The sequence below is a fragment of the Haplochromis burtoni genome, unplaced genomic scaffold, assembly GCF_018398535.1.
Source record: "Haplochromis burtoni strain Fernald_Lab_line unplaced genomic scaffold, NCSU_Asbu1 Contig_72, whole genome shotgun sequence".
NCBI lineage: Eukaryota > Metazoa > Chordata > Actinopteri > Cichliformes > Cichlidae > Haplochromis > Haplochromis burtoni.
In genome coordinates, this window is record NW_024582433.1 from 1,220,961 (window position 1) to 1,248,326 (window position 27,366).

General features: G+C 42.6%; 2 protein-coding genes across 7 annotated transcripts; one reads left to right on the forward strand and one right to left on the reverse strand.

Moving 5' to 3' along the window:
- Window positions 1–8,560: 8,560 nt before the first annotated feature.
- On the reverse strand, window positions 8,561–23,230 carry LOC102302252 (PH and SEC7 domain-containing protein 4). Of its 6 annotated transcripts, none has more exons than XM_042221691.1 (17): window positions 23,134–23,230; window positions 21,253–21,328; window positions 20,998–21,056; window positions 18,827–19,472; window positions 17,957–18,468; window positions 15,432–16,364; window positions 14,210–14,290; window positions 13,997–14,109; window positions 13,839–13,897; window positions 13,670–13,759; window positions 13,535–13,578; window positions 13,287–13,453; window positions 11,578–11,648; window positions 11,315–11,460; window positions 11,073–11,217; window positions 9,518–9,655; window positions 8,561–9,445 (listed from the first exon to the last, which is right to left on the reverse strand). In XM_042221691.1, the coding sequence occupies exons 4-17, from the start codon at window positions 19,319–19,321 to the stop codon at window positions 9,158–9,160; spliced, it is 3,282 nt and encodes a 1,093-aa protein (XP_042077625.1). In that variant the 5' UTR covers window positions 19,322–19,472; window positions 20,998–21,056; window positions 21,253–21,328; window positions 23,134–23,230; the 3' UTR covers window positions 8,561–9,157. The 6 variants fall into 6 exon arrangements, with proteins under 6 accessions (XP_042077625.1, XP_042077624.1, XP_042077628.1 ...); XM_042221690.1 differs by lacking the exon at window positions 23,134–23,230 and adding an exon at window positions 22,984–23,096; XM_042221694.1 differs by lacking the exon at window positions 23,134–23,230 and having other exon boundaries at window positions 17,957–18,272; window positions 18,396–18,468; window positions 21,253–21,392.
- A 69-nt stretch (window positions 23,231–23,299) lies between these two features.
- On the forward strand, window positions 23,300–27,366 carry LOC102302749 (zinc finger protein 2 homolog). Its single transcript, XM_005930081.3, has 2 exons — window positions 23,300–23,498; window positions 24,680–27,366. The coding sequence occupies exons 1-2, from the start codon at window positions 23,300–23,302 to the stop codon at window positions 26,269–26,271; spliced, it is 1,791 nt and encodes a 596-aa protein (XP_005930143.1). The 3' UTR covers window positions 26,272–27,366.

Consider the following 27,366-nt stretch of genomic DNA (forward strand, 5'->3'; position numbering starts at 1 on the left):
TCTAAAGAATTATTTTAATTAAAGCATGACAAATTTATGTGCTTTTTCCCTGTTTGCTTTCTCAATTCTCCAGAGCTCAATATAGCAGGGAAATTGTGATACGTTAAATCGGTTTATTATTATTATTATTATTATTATTATTATTATTATTATTATTATTATTATTGGTGACGTCATCGTTGACCACTTGATAGCAGCTGACCCCCCCCAAAAAAAAAAAACAACAACAACAGAAAAAAAACCTGAAATGCTTTTTTTTTTCTACTCAGCATTTTTTAAAGGACACAGTCAATGATCCCGAAAAACACGCGCATCTGTCTAATTTCTTTTTTTATTTTCTGCATCATGTACTTTTATTTGCAATTATTTCTTTCCTCTTTGCGGCCTCATTATAGAGCCGCCGTAACGAGGCCACGGTTCGGCGGTGCCGCGGCCCACCTGGTGCCACCACCACCTCCACCTCCACGCGGGATACCGCGAGATTAATGGCGAGAGGTCGGGACGATTTTTTCCCTTTTTTTAAAAAATACATTTCTTTTTAAATTTTTTGATAATTTAGAAAAAACAAAACAAAAACACAATATTAAAAATAATAAGACCGATAAAATAAATACATTTTCATTTTATTATTATTATGAAAATAAATGCGATAATAATGGGGTTTTTTAATCTAACTTTTTTTTGTTGTTGTTTTATTTGTAACTTAATATCAGAGTATTTATTTGAAACCTGCACTTGAACCTGATTGAACTCCTGTGTTGGATCTTCTGAGCTGCTCTTTACTCTCATTAGACCACCACGATCGCTGTAGTCGTTTTTTAGTTCACGAACTTCTGCACAGTTCATGGCCTAATTCATCTTTAAAGAAACCCTCAAGTCTAATTATGTAACTCCTCAATCAGACTGCATGAAGGGTTTTCTCTGAGACAATCACCTGAAGTCCTCAGTCAGAGGATCTGCTGATGAAGATCAGCCCTGACACGTTTCTGTTTACAGTATGCGCTCCTCTTTCTTTTTCTTTCCCCCCTCAAGTCTTCCATCTCCTCACATTTCACCATTTCCTGACTCACTCCTTTACACCCCCTGCTTCCTCTCGCTCCTCCAGCCAAACCACTGCACACACACACACACACACACACACACACACACACACACACACACTGCTCTGTAAACTTTAAACAATACCAGAATTTCATCCCATTGTTGTCCAAGTGGCCTGGTCCACCCCAGACAGCCCATCAACCACCCAGACGCTCATTGGTTGCAAGTCCCTTGCTCAAGCATGCAGAGACATGATACACATCCATATACGCTCGTTCACGTTCATGTGCCTCGCTGGAATGAGGAAAATCTTTTAAGTGAAACCCTTTTTTTCAGCTTCTCCAGCCAGCTGAGGACCAGCCAGAGAAATAACAGCAGCGAGCGTTAAACATTAACAGTCCTGCTGCCAAAAAACCCCACACATTACAACTGCTCCACAGACGACACAACAGAAATAACTCCTCTCTGTCTCTCCCCGGGCCTATTAGTGAGGAGGTTTCGGGCCACAGTGCTTCTGGTAATGAGCCCGGCAGCACAATACGGGCACCGGGCCGGAACAGCTGAGGGCAGACAAAGCTGGCAGGATGGGGCGACAGGGACTTACTACATTTAACAGAGAAACCGTACTAACACTGTGCCCGTGAGTGTGTGTGTGCGAGAGACGGACAGACAGAGTGAGAGTGTGTGCTTGTGTGATATAACATTGTGTGTGGCGGTGAAGGCATGTGTCCCATTATCATTACTGGGACAAAGTGAAAGGCAGAATGGAGGGGGGCCCGGCAGAAATTGCTGCCAAAAAGGCAACAGAGGAGTGTGTGGCAATCAGTGGGATGACGGGCTGGGGTTGTCCTGCTTCAGTCATCTGGAAAGTTCTCCACTTATCTCTGGGCCCGAGATACTGGCCCACCAATTCAGCCTGACGAATACGTATAATGTAGGCTGGCAGAGTTTGTCCACCCAAATGAGCTGCAGGACACGCCGCTGTTTTTAACTGTGAATAGCAGCGCTGCCAGGCGGGCCCCGCCCGGGTCAACCTCTTTGTGACCCTTGATTAGACCCAGATTGTGTGAGTGAACCCATTACCTTATCACTAATTACTCTAAATGATTATTCTGAACTTCTCCTTCTTTAACAGAGCTAAAGGGGCAGAAGTGTGTTACAGGGAAATGTGCAACCCCATGGATGCATTTAAGAGAAGAACATGTGACGAGAAAATGATGAGTACGAGTGTGATGACGTTGGCAGCTGTAGTGTTGGTTCTGTGCAGCTCTGTGATACAGCAACTACTTCCCACAGTAGGGTAGCGTAAAGGCTAATGGAAGTGAGATTCATCGTACAGGTATTTAGCCTGTTCACTCAGTCCAGACCACTATCCAGCAATCTTACGTGCCAATATAACAGGAACCACAGCGGTGGGTTGGGAGGACTTATTGAACATTTAGCTGTGTTGTATGAAATGTATGATCTGCCTCAGTTCATATATTTCCATAGATTTCACAGGCTGACTCTCTAACTGTTACCTATGCAGAAGCAGGGAAACGTCACACGCCATGTCAGAAGCTTCTTGCAGTCGTCACTGTGTGTCTCTGAATGAATGAACTGAGGTTGTTAAACTCGCCTTTCATTTTCCTGTTTTCTATATAATCACCGGTGAAGTTGATCAGAAAATGTCCAACCAGTCTGCGGCTGCACTGCAACGGCTGACTGATACCACGGGTGTGGTGAAGGCTCTCCACTGACGTTGCATTGAAAAAAAAACCCAGTATCATGTGGATGCTATACTTGTGCCTTCTTGTTGTTATTTCCACTACTACTGATAAACTAATTATTATTATCCAGCATTTCTGAGCCCTCACTATTCAAAACCCCAATACCAGCGATAACAATGACAAGACAAAGAAGGCAACAGATCTTCTAAGTGTACATTTTGTGGGGAGGGAGAGGAGGTTTTTTTCTACGGCCAGCTTTGAGGATCAATATCATGGGGTAGTTTCAATAGTAAAACTAATTTCATGTTCATGATGTCGTGATTTTCTTTTCAGTCCAATCCTTGCACCTGACCATTTTCAGAGGAATGTTTTTATTAATATCATCATTGTTTTGTTAAGCCACTTAACACTCAAACAAGCATAAAAAGTTCTTAACTTAAGGGATGAACCTGTGCAGTGTGTACACATAACAGAGCAACAGACAATAGCAAGTAACCCATTTTAAATTGTATCTGCCTGTCGCACAAACACATCATTTGTTCCCGTTTAATTGTTTTATGCATCAACAAGGTGATTCGCAAAGAGCTATTAGCTGAAAACTTGGTATATCTATGTATAGTGTGCAGCGTGGAGGACAAAAGAAGAAGCAGCCGTTCTGAAAAACTATCCACAGCAGTATTAACAGTATCTAAAAATGATCACCTTAAGAAGCAGGCTGAGGTATGCCATATTAAACAAAAACTGCCCATATGGAAGAGATATATATAAATCTTATAAAGTTTCTATCTGTCTTGTGTGAAACTTGTATGAAAAGCATACAAGAGTGAAAACAGATATAAGATCCCTTGAAAAATTATATAATGAAACTTGTATGTTTTGGATACTTCCTAAAACAATATATGAAAGTAATGAGAAAGTGGCCACTTTCATGAGTAAATCATATAAGTTATTACTATTTCTTTTCTATGTGGGTGGACTGAAAATCAGTGGCAACAGGTCTGATGGAGTAATAAAACCATCAGATTTTGATCTGCTATGCGATACCATTTGGAAAGGCTCTGATTGGCAACAGCTTTGTTGTTCAGCCTGATAATGATGAAAGCATACCTGGAACACTGTCAGCCATGGATTGGCCTCCCCAAAGCCCAGACCTCAACATTATTGAAGCAGTGTGGGATCAATTTGACCGAGAACAGATCAAAAGGCTGCCAGCATCCATTACACGTATTTCAATAACTTGCTGCACGCATTTCCCATGTTCCTCAAAAAAAAAAAAAAAAAAAGAAAGAAGCAAGGAGTGGCTCAAGATTTTTGCACAATACTGTATATTGTGGTTATGACCTTTGTCTAGTTCAAGGTGGAGGACCAAACCACCTACTGCAATCATCATCTAAATTTCACTGTAAGTCAATTTGCTCTCATAGGCCCGAAAGGAGGCCTCAGAACACCTGAGCAGACTTCAAATGATATCACCTCTCTCAAATTTCAAGAAGTTATCTAATCTCCTCCATCTTTAACTCTAATGCAGCTGGAACAAATGTGCCAGTCAAACAGAGCAAAGTGGCCAAACAGAGGCTGTTTCTGTGTCGCAGCAGGTAGAAGGAGGAAACACAGGTGCCCTGTGTCATACCGGCCTATTAAACAACACTCAGACCCCGAAGGCAGGAAGCTACTATTGACCAGGAGACATCAAGAAAAACGCACCTTTCAAAGCACACACACACATGCAGCACTATACACACACAACGGAGGTGGATAAAATCTTCCAGGTATCAGGTCCTGCCCCGAGGGAGAGGACTGACCTGCAGAGGCCAGTGCAGTCAAACACCCGGCCGACAAACACCTCATTCAACGTCACACAGACATGCTGATTGTGCTGATTTATCCTCCACCCGCACACAGAAGATCAAAGATTACCAAGCAAAGGAAGAACACATTGCAAATATTCCTAGAACTGCTTCGAAAACTTATTCTTGTACGGGCTAAAAGATGAAACGAGATAAAGAAGTTAAACATTCCCGATCCGCTCTGCGTGCCGCATTGACCCTCTGTTTGTCCTGCATCTAAAAAAACCACAGTCTGCGCCTGAGGAGTACTGTCAGACTCTTGAGTGTGTGTGTGTGTGTGTGTGTGTGTGTGTGTGTGTGTGGACGATGAAGGGTAAAAAGAGGTCATGCATTAAAATGCCCTCAAGCAAGGCACTTGGCTTAACTCTTTTCAACAAGAGAGGCTCCTTTGCTGCTAAAAGGAAAAGGAGCTCTACTTCTTTGGACTGGGTCTGATTGGCAAATAAAATGAGAATGTCTGGCCGCTAGAGAAGCCACACTAATGAGTGCAGTTAAAAGGGGAAAAAATGGGGGTAAAAAAGGCAGATGTCTTTCTACAGTACCTCCTGTTTCTTGTAAAACAGATTACAGCGATAAAAGACTTTTCCCAAAACGATGCAAAAAGATAAATTTGCCTCAAAAAAATATATCGAGCGTAGGACGCTGGATAAGAGCGTGAGAGGATAAGAGTGGAGTTAATGTCTCGGAGAAAGAGGCAAGTGGGGTCTGAGTGGGGAGACGAAACTCATGAGAGGACCGCAAAGAGACTTCAAGGGCCCTGGACGGTGAAAGCCACACAGCACAACAGCAGCAGTCAAGAGCGGAGGGTGAAGACAGAGGCAGTGGAGGCGGTGGGTGGGTGGAGGGGAGACAAAGAAACATTTCAATAGCTAGAGTGGGAGAAATGAAGTGTTAGTGCAGATAAAAAGTAACAAGTAGAGCGTGCAAGGCGTCAGCGGCAGATGGAGAATGTGCATCAGGAGGAGCATTGAGGGCAGAAAAAAAGGGGCACAGGATTGATTGTGGTGAAGTTTATGTTTGCTGGCGGTGTTTTCAGGTGTTTTGCGGCTTATGTGCGACCCAGGGTGGAGGTTGAGCAATGTTTAAGCCACCTCGTGTACACACAAGGGGAGGAGAGAAGCACAATGAAATGAGGAAGCCTTACGAGTCATAGCGGAAAGGGGGGTCTATTCTGGATTGGCCCCTAATGATCACAACTTGAGGTCTTGCCTTTTTAATTACCCATCCAGGCCTGACTGAGACGCATCAAGCTCCAGAATGGAGAAGCGCAGATTGGACAAAAAAACAGGCCACTTCCTTGGAAAGGATGCCCTCTGAACCCAGCAGCTAATGCAGCCCCTGCTGCTCCAGCCTGCTCGTTATTGTTCTTGGAGAGGAGGAGGAGAGAGAGGGTCACTTCAAAACAGGCCCACCACCATCACCGGCTGAAGTCATGGTCCACAGGCCATGTGAGAAGTGCTCCCGCTCGAGAGATCCTCTGCGACGCCAGCGCCAAACGGGCACCTTCGGCACAGACTGCGACCCCGGAATGTAAACCATTATTAAAGCGTTTGTGTCTGAGCTGGAAAAACAGGAGACGCTAATGGCTGCCTCTCGCTGTAACATTTCGTCACAGGCCCGAGAGCATGTAGGTTAGCCGAGATGGCGTCGGCCCCTCCCCGCCCCTCTGGAGGTGCTGTGACGGCCCCGGGCCCCCGTCACTCATGTGGCCAATCAGTCACCCTCATCTGCACAATCTGACTTTATCTTAATGAGCTGTTGTTATTTCCGTGAATGAATGGAGACAGTTTCCATTCAGAGGACAAGCTGGGCTTCATCGCCTGATGGAGAATCCCGGGTTTCTCTCATGTCTGTCCGTCCAGGAGGGGAAAAGATCTAAATATACAAAAACAGCTTCAGGTGCAATGAAACGTCCATTTGTTCAGTGCGTTCATCCGATTCTGACCCGCAGACGGGACGGTGTGTGCTTGTCTGTATTGTCTGTGCTCTTCATTGTGTTTCCTTATTGTCGCATCACATTCCTGTGTGGGGAATTTGTGTGTCTTTAGAGGTGGGGGTGGTGGTGGTTCTAGACATCCTGCTCTTTTGTTGGTCACCCCAGGTCGGCCGCTGCTCGACATGTCAGCCCGAGAGATCACAAAATAGGACCCGTGCCACCTAGAGCAGTGATCTCACACACACACACACACAAGCCCGTTCAGCTATCTTAGTGAGGACTTTCATTGACATAGTGGTTTCCCTAGCACCTTACCCTAACCCTAACTATTAAAAATGAATGCCTAACCCAGACCCTTACCCTAAACCTAACCGTAACCTAATTGTAACCCTGACACTAAAACCACATTTTGAGCCTCAAAAAGGCCTTCAAACTTGTGAGGACCGGTGAGTGTGTCCTCACAAGTCACTGTTGGTTCTCACAAGTATAGTAGAATGCAGATTTTCAGTCCTCACAAAGATAGCTAGACAGGAACACACATATGCACAGACACACAGACAAGAACCGACGTGTACACACCTTGAGCTCTGCTGTCTGACACTGCTGGCACAGATGGGTTAAGGGTAACCATCACAGACAGACTTTATATTTTTCACTTTTTGAGGGGGTTTTTCTTCTTCGGGTGTCAGGTTTTGTTTTTTCCAGACCTTGAATAATTTTATTGGTTTAATCATCCTCTGATCAATAGTTGAAAACTCTTTGCCTCAGTTTCAGGGAGTCCAAAAGTCTGAAGAAGGTATAATCAGGTAAATGACCAGCATAAATTACTGTTCACGGTTTACAGTTTAAAACGTGATATATACACTTCAGCCAAACAAGTTTACAAGAAACAAATTTATGTGGGCAGATGTGATCAAGACAACACGCTGAAGTTCAAACAGGAGAGTCTGGATTAGAGTAGAATGGCCAGACTGTTCGAGCTGAGATGAAGGTAAAAGGTAAAAAATGCAGAAGAGCATACCTGAACACACAACACACCAAACCTTGAAGCAGATGGGCTTCAGCTGCAGAAGAGCGGATTCCACTCCTGTCAGCTAAGAACAGGAAACTGAGGCTATTGGAAAACCAATTCCTGGTCTGATGAGTCTATATTTCTGCTGTTATATCTGGATGGTAGGGACACAGGTTGGAGTACACAACATGAAAGCACTGACCCTGAACCATGGATGGGTTCAGGCAGCTGATGGTGGCATAATGGGGAGGGGGGATAATTTCTAGGCATGCTTTGGACCACTTAGTACCAGCTGAGCATTGTTTAAACACCACAGCCTACCTGATTATTGCTGTTGACTATGCTGATCCCAGCTCAAACTCAAATAATCTCAAACTGGTTTCATAAACATGACAAGGAGCTCACTGTACTCAAATGGCCTCCACAGTCATCAGGTCTCAGTTCATAAAAGCACCTTTAGAATCTGGTGGAACGGGAGGTTCACATCCTGGATGTGCAGCTGACAAATCTGCAGCACCTGTGAGACGCTTTCATGTTACTATAGCCCAAAAATCTCTGAGGAATCTGGATCCAGCGAGGTACTGACAATGTGTGCCCAACAACATGGCTGATGAGTCCATTATGACCGAGTTTTGTAGTTAAAAACAAAAATAGAGGAGCTAAGATGCAGTGTGCATTTTGTCGTCAAACTAACAGAGTACACTGGCCAGAAATCCAACCAACAAACACACACGTTTAACCGTATTAGGGGTAACTAATAAAATCAATTAAACTTTTAGTCTTTAACAGATCAAAAATACAATTATAAGATATGTAAGACGGCACAAAACAAATAAATTACAGTCCAAAAATCGATTCAGATTCATTTTGTTGTGAAAACAAGTGCCACACAAGTATCTGTGAGCTTTACGGCAGATATTCTAATATCAGTGACGGCATTTGTGTCTATAAAAACAAGGTTGTCTTGAAAATGTGCTAAAAAGTGATGATAAATAACAGGAGCTGAAACCAAAAGTGTCTCCAGAATACTGAATAATAAATGTAAGTTATATTTTATTGTGGAAAAGGAACCTTTCATTTGAACAAAACATGTAACAGAGAGAGAAAATAAACATTTCATACATATGATATAGAAAAACAAAAGTGCAATGAGGATTCTTTAGAAAAACCACTTCACAACAGACAGGACGGCAGGGCGATATCACAGCGCAATATCCTGTGCTACAGTACCCTCTTGTGGTGCAAAGCACGGTGAAAAACATCTGTGCCATTCTGAGTACCGAAAAACAAAAATTCAAATTCAAAAATTAAAACAATACTAAATAAATTAGGTCCAGGAATTTAAGTCCCTCAAAAAATTAGGTCAGGGTCTCCCCTCGGTCCTGAGGGAGTTTGAAGGTTATGGATTACCTGAGGTTTATCTTTATTGAAAAGTGCACAAGATCAATAAGTTGCTAAGGCAGTTTTTAGATGAGACTTGGGTGTTTCTTTGTTCTCTGCTCGGTGCTTCCACAAACTAAAAAAAGAGTAACGTCAGCGCACCTCCGGCGTGCATGAATCTAAACTTTCAAAGGATATAAACTGGTCGTGTGATCTGTGAGCGAAGCAGCTTTCAGACCTCTTTGTTCCATCGGGGAATGATGGGCTTGCGATACGTCCGTCTCTCAGAGATGTTTCGTCTGACTTTGACCACCGCTGCAGGCGCCACCTCCAATTCCAGAGAAGGGCTTGAGTGGGACTTTTTAAGCATGCCATCCACATCATCTTCCTCTCCCAGAGAGTCAGCGCATACAGCTTTATCAAACGAGTTCAGGTCTGGTGCGTTTAACTCGCTGTCGCCTGTCTTTTTCACGCTCTTCCACCCCTCCAGCACCCGAATGTAGGTCTCATAGCGACATATCTGTGGGACACAGGCTGATGAGTGGCTCAATTAATAATCATATATGGATATAAAATCCTGGGTCCAGCTCACCTCATGCTGCAGGTACTGCAGGTGCTCCTCCATATCCCGGGCTTTGGCCTTTTTGCTGTCCAGCGTGCTTTGCTGCTGGTTTTCGAGGTCCACCTTGAAGGAGTCCAGCATTTTTGCATGAGACTGAAGCTGATGCTCCTGCACAGGGAACACATGAGAGGCTTCATGTAAATAAATGTGACACAAACACTGGTGAGGAACCAACAGAAACAACAGCAGAGAAGCACTATCGGACACACTATACCTGGACACACTATAGCTGGACACACTATACCTGGACACACTATAGCTGGACACACTCTAGCTGGACACACTATGCGTCTACTGAAATACAAAATGTATAAAATGCCTCTAATGGTTTCAATATTTACAGCCACCACAGACAGTAGGGGTGTCAAACATAGGGCTGGGGGGCCAACCTGGCCCAGTGGAAAATTATAAGGAGGGCATAGACTTCTGTACTTTACTGTATTTTCATAGATTTTACAACTTGTCCTGTTGATAAAATGTCAAACAAAACAAACATTTAGTGAAGTCACGAATGAATTAGTTCCTAGAACAGATTTCCTTACCCGGGTGATTGAGCATGCATCGAGACATATCTGCTGGAACCTTTTCCTGTAATTTTACACATCGATTTCTTACAATTTAAGCCCAAAGAGTCATGCTGACAGCTTTCATCCATTTACTACAGCAGCATTTTTGTAACTGCACTTCTTTTTTCTCCTATGACAATATCTGAGGGATTCAATGTGTAGTTAAACTTCTTTACACTGAAAAGGGGATTTTCACTGGTCTGCCCCACTTAAGGTCAAAGTGGGCGATGTAAAACGAGTTACACATCGCTGGCGTAAAACCTGGACGTAGCTCCCAGGTTGGAAAAAATAAAGCCCATGTGGACTGGCCTAAAACCTGCATTCTATCTGGAGGTCAAACTCTTTCCTGATGAGTCTAATTCTCTCTCATTTCAGCTCATAATGACAAAAAAAATGAGGTTTATTTTGTATAAATTCAAAATGGAGGATTATCTGTGGTATGTTTATTTGCTGACAACTGAGTCAGTGGATTCCCAGTCTAACCAGCTCCTCCTCGTGTTATCCGTTTTTTTGAAACCAAGATCGCAGAAAAGGCTAATCTTCAAAACAGGACTTAAGAAACAAAGAAATGATATCACTGTAGCGTTTATGTTTATGCTGGCTGTGGGAGACACCAAAATACATTAAAATGTACATTTTTCTAATATTATCGAGCGAAGGAACACTTGTTTAATGAGAAGTAAAAGACAAGGGTTATCTAAATAAACCTAATTTGCTATTTTTAACTCCATTTTGTCTCAAGATGATTGAAAACCGTAAGTAAATACATTAGAACATTATTCTAGACTAAAGGAAGCACAAATAGAGCCATTAAAAACAAATTAAAATATAACAGGCCTACTCTGTCACTTCTAGTGAGCAAAAACTTCAGTCACGTGAAGGTTAATGAAGCATGTCCACAGCAAAACACAAACACAAAGTGGTGGTTTGTCTGAGTGGACAGCTCGGTGTGTGTGTACCAGAGTCTCAGCCGACTGCGATGCGGGGAGGATCGGTCTGCGGAACTTCCTCTGGGAGCCGACGGCAGCGGGGAACGGAGGCGACGAGTGAAGAGCCGAGACTAAGTTGATGCGGCTGATCCACGAATTCATCTCCGCTTTGGACCTGACAAGAAAAACAAATGGCTGTTCTGACACCGGCCGTTGGACTCTTTGGCACAAACCCGCATATGTATGCTCGGCTTGGACGTGCTGCGACTTACGAGGCCTGAAAGAGAAAAACCCTCCAGTCGGCCGTCTGCAAACGGAAGACGTGTGGCTTCTTGGTGTAATCGGCTGCTGGTTCAGCCAGAGAGTGATGCACGCTCACCACCTCCTCTATAATGTGCTGATCCCTTCGATAATCATTCTAACACATAAGAAGGAACATAAAGAAACGCACAATCACAAAACACAGGAAATGATGCTATATCCTGTATAATAGACTCTGTTACACTATTAACAAAGCAGGAATGGAGTTACTGACCTTCTGTAAGTAAAGGACCATTCCTTTAAGCACTCCATCAAAAGTCTTCCAACTTCTCTTTCCCCATGGTGCTACCACACAGAAACATCCAGCAGTTAGTAACAAAACTCATGCAAAGGAGACGTTAACTTCTTTAAAAGTCGCCAAACCTCCTCCTGCAAAGAAATACTGGCGGCTGCCAGCGTTAGCCCTCGGCCTTCAGATGCACATATGGTATAAATCTCAAAATCATAGCTGATTTCCTTCTCGAATTATCGCATTCACAAGATTTTCAGAACATTCTGAAAATCTTGTTCAAGGTCACTGAGATTCAAAACTGTTTTTCGAGATTTTTAGTAGATGCACCTATGGTGTCAATTTCAAATCCTACATCGCCTCATTCTCAACTTCTTGCATTTATAAACTCAGGTGTCCGTGCCGACCGCCCGGCAGGGAAGGCTAAGCGTTGTTTTGAACGCTTAGCCTTTTACAGCTAAGCGTTCAAAACAATATCTGACAGCATCACTAAATCACAGTTTAGTTAAATAAACCCACGTGGGAAGTTTATTAGTTTCACTTTGCTTTTGCTTTCAGACCTGCTTTAAGTCTTCATGGCACAGATTCAACAATTTGCTGGAAACATTCCTCAGAGATTACGCTTTACGCTGACATGACAGCATCACTCAGCTGCTGCATCAATACATCTGACCTCTGGCATCAACTGCTGCTTACTGTCTCCTTTTTTCAGCCCATTTACTGTAAACCCTAGAGGTGGTTGTGTGGGGAAAATCCCAGGTCAGCAGTTTCTGAAATATGAGATGATCCCGTCTGTCACGAACAACCAACCTCATCTCATTTCATTCTAATGTTTGTTTTGAACTTCATTGTGTGATCTTATTCACATGAGTTTTTGCTATGCGACTGGATGGTTAGATCTTTGTGTTACCGAGCAGATGAACCTGTGTACTCAATAAAGTGGCCAGTGACTGTAAAATCTCGTTACACCACTGTACCATCTGCTTCATTCTCAGTTTGAGGTGTTACAGGTAAGAGTTCTGCCTCACGAAGTTAAGCGGTAACTTTGGGGCACAGACTGGAACGATAAAACGTCAAACGTTTACAAAATATTCTTGATAATTCAAAATAACTGTACTCATGCGCACATCTATACATTTATTTCCATTTTTTTAAGAGCGTTATATGTTTGAGGCACGTAAAGAGTAAAGTTTAGGGATTATTTTTAGTTTATTTTCAAATTAATTTAAGATTTTGTTGGTTTCCAGAGCAGATTTAGTCTTTTCAGTTTCACTTTTATTGTTTAAAATCTACAGTTTCAGACCAGATGGGATAAAACATACCTTATTTATCTGTTCTAAAACATGGAAAACATCCTGAGGAAGGAATACTTTGTTAGGAAGTCCCTAACTCACAGATATTTCATGACTAGTTGTGGAAGTGGAATTATTGCAAAGTGGAAGCATTTAGGCATCACAGCAACTTAGCCACAAAGTGGAAGACCACGTGAAGTCACAGTGTGCTGAGGCGCTTTGTGAGCAAAAGTCAGCAACGCTCTGTTGACATAATAACTGCAGAGCTCCAAACCTCCTCTGGTGCACAGAAACAGTGCACTGGGAGCTTCGTGGCATGAGCAGCTTCTGTAGCTGTAATGTGTAGATGGTGTATCTAACACTGCAGCGTGAATCTCAGATGTGTATCTGTGTCGCACTCACTGCGTTTGCCATCGATGTCAGCGTGTAGCTTTCTCTGGAGAAACCCGTTTTTGACGACGGCAGCCTTTTTGTCATGAGGAATGTCCAGGAAGGGGTTAACCTTTGAGCGCAGCCGTGGATTGTCGCCCGGATCTTCATTCACCACGTTCTTCAGCTCATCCTCATCACTTTGAAATAAAATGGAAGAATATGCGAGTGAGATCACGCATTAAAATCGAGGAGGACTAACGCACAACCGCTTTACTTACACAGCCCATTCCAGCGGCTCGTTCTTTATGGAGTTGTAAAGACTCTGCAAAGGGAGAAAAAGCTTCATCAATCAGGACTGAACTTTTCTCAAGGAGCTCTCCAAAGGAAAAACTGAAAATCTAGGAAAGTATTACTTTCAAGAGATCCTTGTTGAAGTTCGCTCCATCATTCATTCCATCCAGGTTTGACACAAACTTAGAAGACGACATGGATTTTCCTACATGCTGTCAACACACACAACACATGTTTGATTACAGCACAAAGTTTACAATGATTGCTCTAAATGCCACAAATGTCTGCTACCTGTCCATGCAAGTCAGTGTTGAGAAGCATCAGGGCACATGTCAGAGCCAACACAGCCCCTGAGGACATAAAAAAAACAGAAAAGTGATGTTGACGCAAGAATCTGTTAAATGTAAGTTCCTATCTCTGTATCTCGCAGCACGACACAACAGGCTCACCTGAGGAGGAAAAGGAGTCGGGGTTGCACTGATGGAAGCGGCAGGAGAAATGCTGCAGCACGCGCTCTCTCTCCTGCGTCTCTCCTATCAGCACCACCACTTTGAGAAAAGACCTAAGAAAGAAAGAAAATGACTAGGAGACGCTCTCTGAACCTCTCCGTTTTAAAAGGAGATGTCGGTGGAGGCAATCCAAGCTTCTGTTTGTTTTATTACCTCAGGGAGTGATCCAGAGTTTGGCCGGTGAAGTCAAAGAATTTCAGGTATTCCTCTCCGACAGCGCGGCTGAAGTCGTTACTAAATAAAAACAATTGATGAATAAATAAAAGAGAGAAGAAGAAAAAATTAACTACGTCAGCACTGTCACCACTTTATTTATCTGCCACATTCATCTGTAATTTTATTTCATGGGGAAGGATGTGGTGTTACGAAAAAATACTGACTTCTTCAATACAACGGCAAAGCATTAACACACCCAAACCTCCTTACCCAACCCCACTCCGCAACAGCTTCAGTGACTCAATGTTATGAGGCTTTTTCAATTTGAGGGAAGAGTGAGTTTTAATCCAGGCGGGCCTTTTAGGTCTTCAGGTTTCATATGTTTGGGGTGGCTGCAACTGAGGAAGTAGAGGAGGTCATCTACTACTCAGAGGGTTGGTGTGCAATCCCTGGCTGCTCTTGCCTGCTCTCAGCACCTAACCCTAAGGTGCTGAGAGTAAATCAGCACCTTCGAAACAACGCAAAGTTGTTTCTTTTGGGCAAATTATGATGATTAAAGATCATAAATGAAATAATTGAAAATATACAATATATAGCAGTGGCCCACCGCCTTTGGCAGAAAACTAGATGATTAGTAACATTTTTTTACTTTTTTTTTCATTTATATATACATCTGAAAAAATGTGAAACCCATATGCTGACTTAAAAAAAGCATATAATATGTGCGTCATAGCCTACTTCTGTCACCTGGCAGTGGTGAGAGGTGGTAGCTAGCATAGACACAAACATATGTCCTAGTATTTAGTCCAAAATTCAGAATTTTCTTTTACATTTTTAAAAGTATTCTGCACAAAAACAGATAGGACTCAATGTAGATTAAAATTATGAGATATTTACTACATGTATGCACGCTTAAATTATAATATAATCATAATAATAATGGATGCTTTTGCATTTAAAAAGGTCTGAAGATTTGTCAAAGTCTCCACTTCTGGATTTCTTTAGCATTTGAACATGGATTTAAGTAACCTGGTTATGGTTAATTTAAAGCGTTTCACAAGTTGGAAACTGTAAATGTGTCACAAAAATAAAATTCAACATAGATATAATCTGTTGTGTTTGAGCACACATTTGCAAACATACGGATCTTGGAGCTCTTCTGTGGAGCCACCACCAAAAGACTAAAATGATTCAAATCTATTAAAATATATACTCTTACTCTTTGTCTAAGTGCTTCACCACATCTCCACGTTGAATCTCGTCCAACTTGAACAGCTTTTCAGCGAGGATGCGGGCCTTCTCTCTGTCCACCTCGCCTCCATTCATAAGAGGCACCGCTGTCTCCAGGGGCGTGGGCTGCTTTCCGTTTGCCACTACTGTTTCTAAATCTCCATCCTCAGTCCCCCTAACATCTTCTGTTAGATCTGAAGTCTCACCCTGTTTTTCCTCCTCATTTAACTCCTCCTGAGTTTCGGTTGTATTTACTGGTTCCTTATCGTCTTCTGAAGGCGCTGTCTCTTCTTGCTGCCCTGCCTTTCCAGGGTCTTCAGCTTCAACACAAACAGCCTGCTCCAACTGAGGAGACTCCTCTGGCTGCTCTGCATCGTCAGGTTGGATTACCTGGTCTGTCAGTTCCATCTCTGGTGACTCTTCCAGATGCTGGGGTGGTTCTAAGTGGTCAGCGTCTTCCTCGGTTTCATGTGACCCCTCTACTGGTATCTGCTCTGAGTTTTCAGTCACCTCGAGATGCTCGGGCTCTCTGTCCTGCACCTCAAGCTGCAGTGAAGCGTCTGTGTCCTGCAAAGCTGTTTGAACACAGTCTTGTTGCTCTAAACAATTTAAATCCTCCAGTTTTTCAACCAGCTCTTGTTTGTTTTCTATCCTCTCTGCATTTTCTAAAATCTGTAACGCTGCTCCCTCGTCATTGTCCACAGCTTCTGGCTGTTCAGGCTCCACGTTCTGTTCGACATCTTCACACATTTCTGTCCGACTGGTGAGATCTTCATGTAACTGGTTCAGTATCTCTTGGTCCTCTTCAGCGCTGAACTGCAGGCTTTCCTCCAAAAGCTCTGGGGGTGGCAGATCCACTAGCTTATCTGCCTCTGTCGACACTCCAGTGTCATCAGTTGGAAGGGGCTCTGGATGTACCTCCCTAAAAAGTGTGCACGAAATATGCAGTGCAGTTATTGCAAAAAATACTATACAGTAAAAAAACAAAACTTGCATGACACAATGGAAGGATACGCAGTTAGCGAGGGCCAGAGATGTCAATCAACCTCTTCTGCATGATATTTACTGACTTGTTTCTCTGTGTGGCTTCTGTCAACACCACTACTTTAAATAAAGCTACTCTTAGCGATCATGCTCGCAACTTGTTTGGTGTTAGATGACAAAATAATTTAAATGCAACATAGAAACATCAAAATGCAGCTGAGAAACTGTGTATTAGTAACCATTAAATGTTATATCACAAAAACCCGGATGAGGAGTAGGAGGTCTTCGGTCAAAGAAATATATTTAGCTAACAGCACGTAGGCGTTAAAGACATACCATTACATACCAACCACAATCTTTGGGTCTTTTGGAGTTGTGATAGCACTCTTTGATAGGTGTCAGTGCCATCATTGTTCTATTTTTACAGTTTAACTACCTACTATTCTAATAATCATCACCTAAAATTCAACAGTGGTGGCATTTATTATTAAAAGCAGTATTGAGCTATTATTAGAAATTACCAGGAAATATATCAAAATATATCGCCACCACACTCAGTTGCACAGAAATCGTTATGTTGCATAGGAGCTGTTATGTTGCTATGCAACTCCCTCCTCATAATATCTAAATTAACATTTCTTTAAAAAATTATGCAAACTCGTTTCCTTAGAAAATCTGCATACAGTTTAGACTACATGGTTAAATTAGGAGAAATTGTTTCTTGAGAATGGACAGCAGTCAGAATAACTTAAATTTTCTGAGTGAGCAATGTAGAATTGGGACTGGGAGGAGACCCAAACCCAGCCTCATGGGGTCAAAAGCTAGCGTGGATCCTTCTTTGTCGACCCCCTTTGAGGAAGACAGGAGTAGCTGAGAGTATGATTGTAGCAGATTTTGTTACCTGAATTTAAATAAAATGCAGAATTGACTATCAAAAGGTCAGTAAGAATTTGATACTTTGGTCAGAAAGCAGAAATTTTTGTATGGGTGTGAAAACATCCTCCTCTCGGGAGACGAGACAACATTTGCTAGTACTTTCAAGATGTTCTGGCAAAATTAAGTCTCTGGTTCTTTCAGTATGGACCTAATACCCAGTCACACTCTTGTTAAGAAAAATAATGTGATAATTATATTTGAGCTGACATTCTGCAAACATATTTTTCATTTTCATTTTTCATTAAATGCTGAACAAATCTCCTTTAAATTTACTGACATGTTGTGAACAATGTCAAGTTCTCAATCTTGTAGACTTAAAGATTTTTCTTGGTTTTATTTAGTTACTGTAATAAGTCGACCTCACCCAGAAAGCTTTTTTTGAAAAATCATTGCTGACTTGGTGTCAGAAATGATTAAACGATGTTCTGTCATGCAATCGGTGTTAAACATACGGAGTTCTTTTTGGTTTCAGAATCAAGCGACGGTATAGAATATCAACAGCGTTTTACAGATGATTTATTCACACTTTTCACTCAGTGGGTTTAATGTTAGCACATGCTTCCTGTTCCTCTTTTTCAAGCTCGTGATACTCACACATTCATCAGACAAATGACACTTTCTTCACTGCAGGATGCGTTTGCCTCACTCTGCCCTTCTTCTACCTCGCCCCACTGCTCGTTCTCTTCCTCGGTTTTGTCACCATTTGCTGAAGTTCGCTTTTCCTCCGACTCTCCTGACTCCTCCTGCCCAGTCAGCAGAACACAGGAGTCTTTCTGTTCCTCTTCTAGCTTTAAATCTACAAAGCTGTCCACATATTCATCCGAGCTTCCAGTTCCCAGATCAGTATCGATTAGTTCCTCAGTTTCAGCGGGATGTGATGTCACTGAGCAACCCTCCTCTTCTTCCGATTCTGCTCTCAATGGGACTAGAAGCGTGTGAATACGACTGCATGCAGTTAACTTATAGAAAATATTACTGAAAGGCAAGCCATCAAGGCCATGAATGTTTAACAACAACTCTGAGTGATACATACCGTTATTACTCTCTACCAGCTCGTCTTCTTTCCACCGTGTCTCCAGCTCTTGCACATCTGCAGCATCACATGGCTGAAAATTGCAAGACGAGCCACTGAACATTAGTTGTGAGAGAAAAACTTGTGATTGCCCGTGGGTTTGCGAGCAGGAAGATACATGCTGAGGCTCATCTGACTAACATTACATCCACCCTGATCCACCTAACTCTGCTCAACCTGCCACAGCAACCCAAAGACAGAGATGCTGAGTTATGCTCAGTAAAGAAAGGGTTAACGATACAGGAAACTGTAGGCAAATGTGTGAAGATTCACTCAGGAAAAAGAAAATCCTAAACAACCTAACAACCTCACACACACCTTCTTTATATCCATCTATCTTTATTTATTTATCTATCTAAAAATAAATAAATAAATAAATAAAAAAACCTTACCTCAGTGTCACTTCCTGTCCACTCAGGTTCTGAATTCAGAGGCTGTGGATCGAGGCCAGCTTCTTCCTCCCTGCTCTCCGCTTTGAAAAGCTCAGCGCTGACATCCTCTTGAGACTCGTGAAGTGATGGGGAAGTGCTGCCTTCATTCGTCACAGCGCTGACATCCTCAAAGTCCAGCTCATTGGCTGAGCTGCTGTCAGTCATGAGCAGAGGCTGCTCTGCAGCGGGATCGGGCATGTCCCATTGAACTGTAGCAAAGGAAAGTGGGGGGCTGGTACAGTTGACATGACACACTGGCCACATCATTTGGCCCCACTGTTCCGCCTCCTCAGAGGCATCACAGCCCTTCTTAGGGCTGAGATTGGCCTGATCCGACAATGCTGCTGCCTCCTCTTCCCAATTGATGGACTGATGATCTATACAGTTACTCGATTCTTGCTGAAGCACTGAATCTGTAGCAACTGTCTGAGAGGTGCACAAGCTGTCCTCCTCCATAAGCGCCTCTCAGTAGCTATCAGTGTATTTGTGGGTTGTGGTGAGAGGTGTAAAATCTGCAGATGTATGGCTACAAAATGTCCTCGTTGGCCGAATGACAGACAGGAACTTTTTAAGGTGAGCCCCCTTCCGGGTGCTGCCTTTCACAGATCTGTAACAATTTAAAAAAAAGGAAAAAAATACAAAAGATCAAACTACTACCACGTTTTAAAGCTCTTTGAATCTCGCATTAAAAAGAAAATGGAGAAACACCCCCGGGGGGAGATGATTAGCTGACAGACAAAAAAGCCATTCATAAAACGCTGCTATATTTAGTTGTAAAGAAACTGCCGCCATTCAAATACAGATTATCATTATAGTTAAACTGCACTCACCACTTGTATGGCAACATAATCCAGTTTTGTCTGTAATTTTATTTTTATCCCATCATGTTCATTTGGCAAGGATCTCAAACTCTTGGTGTGTGTTTGCAGTTATGCAGTGCAACAAGCTTTAAGTAAAATGTCACAGAAGCACGCTTGTACTTCCTGACCACAGAAAATCAGCCAAGCAAGAGAGAGTCAGAGGTGTACATGGTGAGGATAGAGAATCGAGGCCTAGGGAGGGGCTGAGGGGTTGCTTCTGGTGAGCAGTTTAACTGTCTGCATTCTGCGTTTATCGTTTTATCGCCAAATCGCACTGCGAACCTGGCTTGTGGATAAAGCCGGGTCTCTGCTTTAATTACAATGCTTGTTATCGACACAAACAAAAGAGTGTCATGGATGTCTCTCCTGTCAACACAGAGGCCAAAATACCACCTGCCTTTGCACTTTGGGAGGAAATAATAATCAGTATTATTCAACTACTTTAATGTCACCTTCATCTATGCCACTCTCTCTCTGGAAAATGCCTTTTTATTGAAAAGTTTCTGTCTATCTTCATTATTTTATTCACGTCAGATAACCAACATCCGGGATAGACCACATTTCCTGTGTGGGTGCTCACTTCTCAGTTCCTGTCAGCGTGCAGCAAGCGCTACATTATGGGAGGCAACAAAGAGAGAAAACTCTAAATGAGTCAGATTGTGTTTGAAAACAAAATGCTTAAATTGTTGCTTTTCTTTTTCTTTTAATTTCTCCAGACGGTAATAAAAATGCACGGTATAAAAATTAAAAAGTAACGGGCAGCCCTCACACATTGAACATCGATGGCGCTGTCCTGATTTCAATCTCTCCTTGATAGACTTTTGTTTCATACAGCAACAGTTTTGCACCAGATTATATGCGGTAGCATTGTTGATGATAAAAACTTTACCAGTGAAAGCCAGACGGCTGTGAAGCTTTGCGGAAACATTCCTCAGACACAATAAAAGAGAGAACAAGAATAAAACTTGGTGACTTCAGCCAAAACATTTAGACATATTCTGACTGAGCTGAGTGTGGTCACGAGAAGTTGCTTAGATTGCATGGGAATATACTCACCAAAATTACATGCTAGGGGGATGGTTAACACAAATTAAAGGAGAAGTATAAATGGTAACGGAAAAAAAGATACTAGAGGGAAAAAAGGGAACACAGGCACATCGAATGAAGTAAAAGTTTTGAAATGGCTTAATAATAATAATAGTATTCAGAGAAATAAAAGTAAAACCAATCTCATTATAGGAGGAATATTTTCAAATGTGAAGCGTGACTTACCCCCTCTGGGTTCTTTAAAGCGACATCATATGATCAGCCAGCTTGTGAGTTCTTAAGTCCTGTGGAGAGAAAAGCAAACCACTGTGTTATACCGGCTTTATATCGCTGTGCACTCACAGAAACAGCCACTCAACACGCAGACACAGAGAAGCCTGCAAGTAAGCCTCAGAGCTGTGTATAGCAAACAAGTCTCATATCCACCTAGCAGCCTTTAAGTGTAGGTTACAAGCCCAAGTCTGGACCATCTTCCCTTACCTTCTTCATCATGCTTCCTGTCCATATTGACTAGACCAAACTCGTGGTTACGTCTCCCTGCGTCGTTTTTTTCACTCTGAACAGCAAGTAAAGGGAGGGAAAGGAGGAAAAGATCTGCTGAATGGCAGCAACAAGGAGGAAGGAAAGGTTCATTGTGATTGGCAGATGACTCAGGAACTAAAAGGACACCTGAGAGGCCTGGCCCCCGCCCCACTGGCCTAAAGGCATGCATGCAAACACACACACATACACACACAGCCACAGAGACACCAGTGAGGTAAGGGGAGTGGCCCGACTTCATTCTTTCAGATGCCACTAGGAACAATGTGGAAAAACCAGAAGGTATCCAGACTCATTAGCAGTTACTCTTTCTGCTGGTGCCAACTGTGAGCAGAAAAGCCTGTTTGACACATACAAGACATTTTTTAAGACATTCCTCTCTCACACATTAATTCATCCTATATTTAGCATCAAATCACTCAGAGAGTTGTGCGTATGCCTTTTATTTCGCTGGTGTAAAATGCAAAGAAATATCTTACAAAAAAAAAAAAAACTAGGGGTGAGGAACCACGTAAATTGGCCTCTCTGTATCTCACTAGCTGTAAAACCAGCAAAAAACTGCGTGTGACAAAACGAGAATAACCGTTGAGACAGGTGTTGTTTGTGTATAATTTCTAGAGTTAATGGCCTACAAATGATAGCACCATATCCAATCATACACCTGTTTAACTAAAACTAGCACAAGCACAAGTATCTATTATAAACATAGAGCAACAATAATCAATGTAATGTCAATGTAACCTAACTATAGACCTTTTCAAGGTATCAATAGAGAAATCATTCAACTTTGTCTGTTTTACGACCTTATAGCACTTTTATTATACTTAAATTGCATTTATTGGTTTTCTATGTCTATAATGTTTCTTGTTCAGTAGAGCTACACTTCACTGTTACTGCTTTCCTGGAAGGTTGGCTGGATACTGACTTGCAAATGTAATGTTTCCTTTAGCAGCTGTCTACTCAGCACTTTCACAGAAGCCAGTCCAACAAGTACCAAGCAAGAGGATAGCCTGTATTTGGGTGTATACAAATTCTGTGTTTATGAATGAAAAGTGTAAATGTTTAGCTATACTATCTAATTGTTATTATTGGCACCTTGCTGAAGTACCATGAAGGAGCTGTCTGTGACTGCACAGGCCTGCACTTTGACATATGTGTTACATTTGTGAAAATTGCCCATGTCAGTCATGAAAAATGCTCATAAAATAAAATGTTTCTTTACGTTAGTCTGTTTACTGTATACATACGAAAAAAATGGGAGGTGAGCAACTATGTATGGTAGTTTCATTCAATTTAATTTGCAACTAAAGATGAAGAATTTTATTGAAAGTCCTACAAATATATACATAAAAATGTCCGGTGATAGCTATATTAACATGTCAATTTTTATCTCTAAATGTCATTAATATTATTAGCATTAGCACTCTGTTAGCTTCGTTAGCAGTTAGCGAACACATTAACTGCAGTAACTCATAGCAAGAGTTTGCTAACGAATAACTGATGTTTTACTGAAGTTTTTATTCCCTGTTACCGTTTTTATACCGTTAAGTTGGTTTATATATTTAACATATAAATATGAATCCCAGGAACTGCTTTGTTACCTATACTAATACTAATTTATTAGCATTATTAGCATCAGGATGGCCTTTGGTATCAAAATATTAGTATTACCTAACATTTTAGGTGAACATCCTTGCCGCTGGGGTAATGCGGATTATTACTGCTCCTACAAGTACGTTTGTTGCTGTTAAAGAAACTTTAACACTATTGTACAAACACAAACAGTCAATTGCCCACCACACCAGCAGGGGCGCTACAAACCTGGGAGTCGTCTTACAAGCAGAATCGTCCTCTCCTCGCCGTCTCTGCTTTGTTTGTTCCGCACACGGCAGCAGGGTCGCACACACCCACTTTTACCCAGAGACTTTCAACCTTGCGCAAACACACATCTGGTGAAGTGTGTGCAGCTGTGTCCGCTCAGGCTACAATGGCCAAGACCGGGGATCTGAAAACGTTCCTAGAGTCTTCACTGAATGAGATTTTTAAAGCCACGGTGAGCGACATCCTGGACTCAGTCGACCGGACACTGTCCGAGTACCAGGGCACAATACAAAGGATCGAGTCTGAAAACGAGGGCCTGAAGCGGCTGCTTTTTGCACAGACGAGCACAGAGTCTGCACCTGGAGGTATGGTGACCTGCTGTCGCTCATGACATGTTAGTTAAAGCATGCCCTGGACCATCATCAGATAGACTTATGTACAAGGGAACCACGTGACACTATACCCATGAACATTTACATGCAAATAATGGAGCTGTGCATGTTTTACAGCTACAACTTCAGCTGATTACTTTACTTCTTTGACTAGAAGCTCAGGTTTAGTTTGGAGACAAAGTTAGACAAGTGAGGTTGAGATGGTTTGATGAGGGATAGTGGATATACTGGACAAAGGATGATGAAGAGCTGGGGCTACCAGGCAGGAGGAAAAGAGGAAGACCTCAAAGGAGAATCGTAGATGTAGTGAAGGAGGACATGGCAGAGGGTTGGTGTGACAGAGGAGAATGCTAGGGACAGAGAGGAAGCAGATGTTCAACTGTGGTGACACCTACAGGGAGCAGCCGGAAGAAGAAAATAAAATATGAGAAGAAAACTGAATCCTCTATCAATTATGAATATTAAACTTAACTTATTTCAACTGTTTGTTGCCAAAAGAATGACTGAATAATTGGCAAAACTGTCCAATTATTTATCAGTAAAGAACACAGCAATTAGTTTCAGTGCCAAAATGTTTATGAGGTAAAAAGCAGATTTTGTGCTAAGAGGTTTAGGCCTTCCCCCAAATAAAATGACCATAATTATAAAATAAAACAAACAAACAATAGTTTAAGCAGTTGGATTTATATATTTGTGCATAAAATAGATTTTTGATGCGCAAATTCACCGCACAATGCATTTATAGCCAACGCTGTAAAGGACAATTATGTCTACTGTAATATGTAGTAGCAATACTGTGTATAGTATGGATGCTAATTAGTATAGAACCAGCAAAAAATACAGTACAATGGAAACGTCTTGAGCAACCTATCATTTATTTATATTTTTTGCCAGAAAAAATTGAAAGTAGATGCAGGGATTTATTGAAACATGTGCAAACATAGCAAGAAAGTACTGTTGCCTCACAGCAAGGTCCTGGGTTCAAATCGACCATCTGGCCGGGGCTTTTCAGTGTGCAGTTTGATGTTCTCCCACAGTCCAGAGACATGCAGTCAGTGGGGTTAGGTCAATTCTACTTACTAATGTATACTATTCATACATTTAGCTGTGTTAAAAGCTGCTGCTTTGCTCATTATTTTGCTTGAAATTCACAGATCTACATGAAGAAGAGGCCACTGAAAACTTCTCAGGTGCAGAATGGGGGAGTCATCCCAATGGTATGTTCAAGGTGTCCATATGCAGCAGTGACAAGAAGAGCGTCAAGAGGAAGAGCAAAGAAAAGATGAGGGGGGAGTTGCCACCTTCAACCCTTTTTCTGCAGACTAACCACACAGTACAGCATCTGTGTGTGAACTCAACAGATATGGAAACTGGGATATCCATAAAATCAGATATGGATGAAAGCCAGGCTATTGATCTCTCTCAGGCGTCAGTGCTTCTGAATATGACAATGAAGCCAATAAAAAATGAGAGCACAGAGGTCAGGTGTGACAGTCGTGATGAATACGCACATCAGCAGCCATCCCCGGGGCCCAGGCATGAGTACGGTGGTGATGAAGGCGATGTTAAAGTCACCATTGTTTCAGATCAATACATGCAGGATGGTCAGTTCATAAAGACTGAGGAAGAGGAGCAGAATGGGGACAGTTTCCACCAGCATGAACTGAAGTATGCGTCAAAAAATTACCCAGAAGCAGAGGGGGATTCAGCGGTGGGGACGAGGCATGTGTCTGAGCCAGAAGCAGTGACCCCTAAAGGAGACGATTTACCTGCTGTTCCTGTAGAGGAGTTTTTAGAAGTTTGTGACAACTTTTTGCGTTGTCCCACCTGTCCCAAAACGTTTAGTCGAGCGACCTCGCTCAACATTCACATCAAGACCCACAGCGGCGAGAAGGCTCACAGCTGCAGCTACTGCGGAAAATGCTTCAGCCGGGCCGACCTCCTCAAAGCCCACAAGCGCACTCACACGGGAGAAAGACCCTACAGCTGCAATCTGTGCAGTAAAACCTACGCTCACCCCAGCCAGCTCCGGATACACAAACGCATCCACACCGGAGAGAAGCCATATTGTTGCTCGCATTGCGGGAAGCGCTTCAACGAACACAACCAGCTGAAAGTCCACCTGCGGACCCACACCGGGGAGAGGCCATACGGCTGCCAGGAGTGTGGCAAAACATTCAGCAACGCGGGAAACCTGCGCATCCACGAGCGGATCCACACCGGTGAGAAGCCGTATTGCTGCGCCCAGTGTGGTAAAAGGTTCAATGGCCTGGGTGACCTGAAAACACATTACAGGATCCACACTGGAGAGAGGCCGTACAGCTGCGAGCTGTGCAAGAAGACCTTCAGCCAGGCGGGCCACCTCACCATCCACATGCGGATGCACACGGGGGAAAGACCGTACAGCTGCAACGAGTGCGGCAAGAAGTTTACAGTGGCCAGCAGCCTTAAATTGCACCAGAGGACTCACACGGGTGAGAAGGAGTACAGCTGCTCATACTGTAGCAAGAACTTTAGCAGGTCCGGTCACCTGAAGAGACATGAGCTGGTCCACACCAAGGAGAAGATCTTCCTCTGTAGTCAGTGCGGGAAGACCTACACTGACCAGTCCTCCCTGAAGAAGCACCTGAAGATGCACGTAACAAAAGAGCAGGAGGCTCAGAGTGAAGGAGACACGTGTCGGGCTGAAAGGAACTCGGACCGACCCGCAGCCTCAGAGATGCTTTCAGACACTCTTAGAAATTAAAACTGTAGGAGGTGAGTCATTTAAAAACTGACAATGAGTGCTGTATGTGACTGTAGTCAATGCGATAATGGTACACTTACAAGCTTTTTTAGGGCTTTTTAAGCACATCTAGCTGCCTACTTCTGCAGACGGAGTTTGAGTGTACTACATGTAAATGAGGTGCATGAGCTGTCACCTTTTATATCTCAGCTTAGGGGGAATTCCAGTGAAAGGATGTGAGACAAGACGCTGAGTAAGTGGCGGATTTCTAACTTGATCAGAAAGCAGAAAAAAAACTTGCATTTACATAAGCAACAGAGCCAGTTGTGACTTCAGGTGCCAAAGTCGTCTAGAGCCACTAAGCACAAACTCCTAATGTAAATGCTGTACTGCTAGTGTCTCATAAATTCTCCATCTATTGAAAAAACAAAATCCAGTTCAGGGTTGCAAGGGCGCTGGTCACGACTCCATCACTTGGCTTATCATAATTAAAAAACTTAAAATGTAATAGAAAATAAAAGCCAAACTATCCGGCCTGCAGATTTGAACACACCGCCCTCTCTAGGATCATATATGTTGGCCATATATGAATGCTTATAAAACAATAATATTGTTACATTGTCATAATATGGTTGTAATAAAGGAAAAAATGTGCATATAATAATCTTATAGTATTTCTTACTGGTGCTTGTCACATAAATATAAAGATTTTAGATGCTCTTTAAAAACTACAAACATTCTTAGTGTCGTTGCACTGAGGGATCTTCCAGGATTGTTGATCCGGTTTTCCAGAGAGCTGATTGGTCAGTGGAGTTTGATCTGAAAGATTATTCCCTCTGGAGTTACCGTAGTGATAAACCCCCAGTGATATACCCCCGTTAACCACGTGTTTCAGCATGAACCCCGTTAATGCTAAAACACAGGGTTAATCCTGAAGTTACCTTGATAAGCCCAAATCCTGCTTCATTGTATGAACCTCTAAAGCCTCATCTGCAGAAAAAAAATCTATCATTTAATTCTGGCATGAAAACAACAGACTGAAGGTTTCTTCACAGTACAGCAAGTACTGAGAGCTGTGGTTAAAAGCTCTAAAAAGCCTGTAAGTGGAACTGAAGT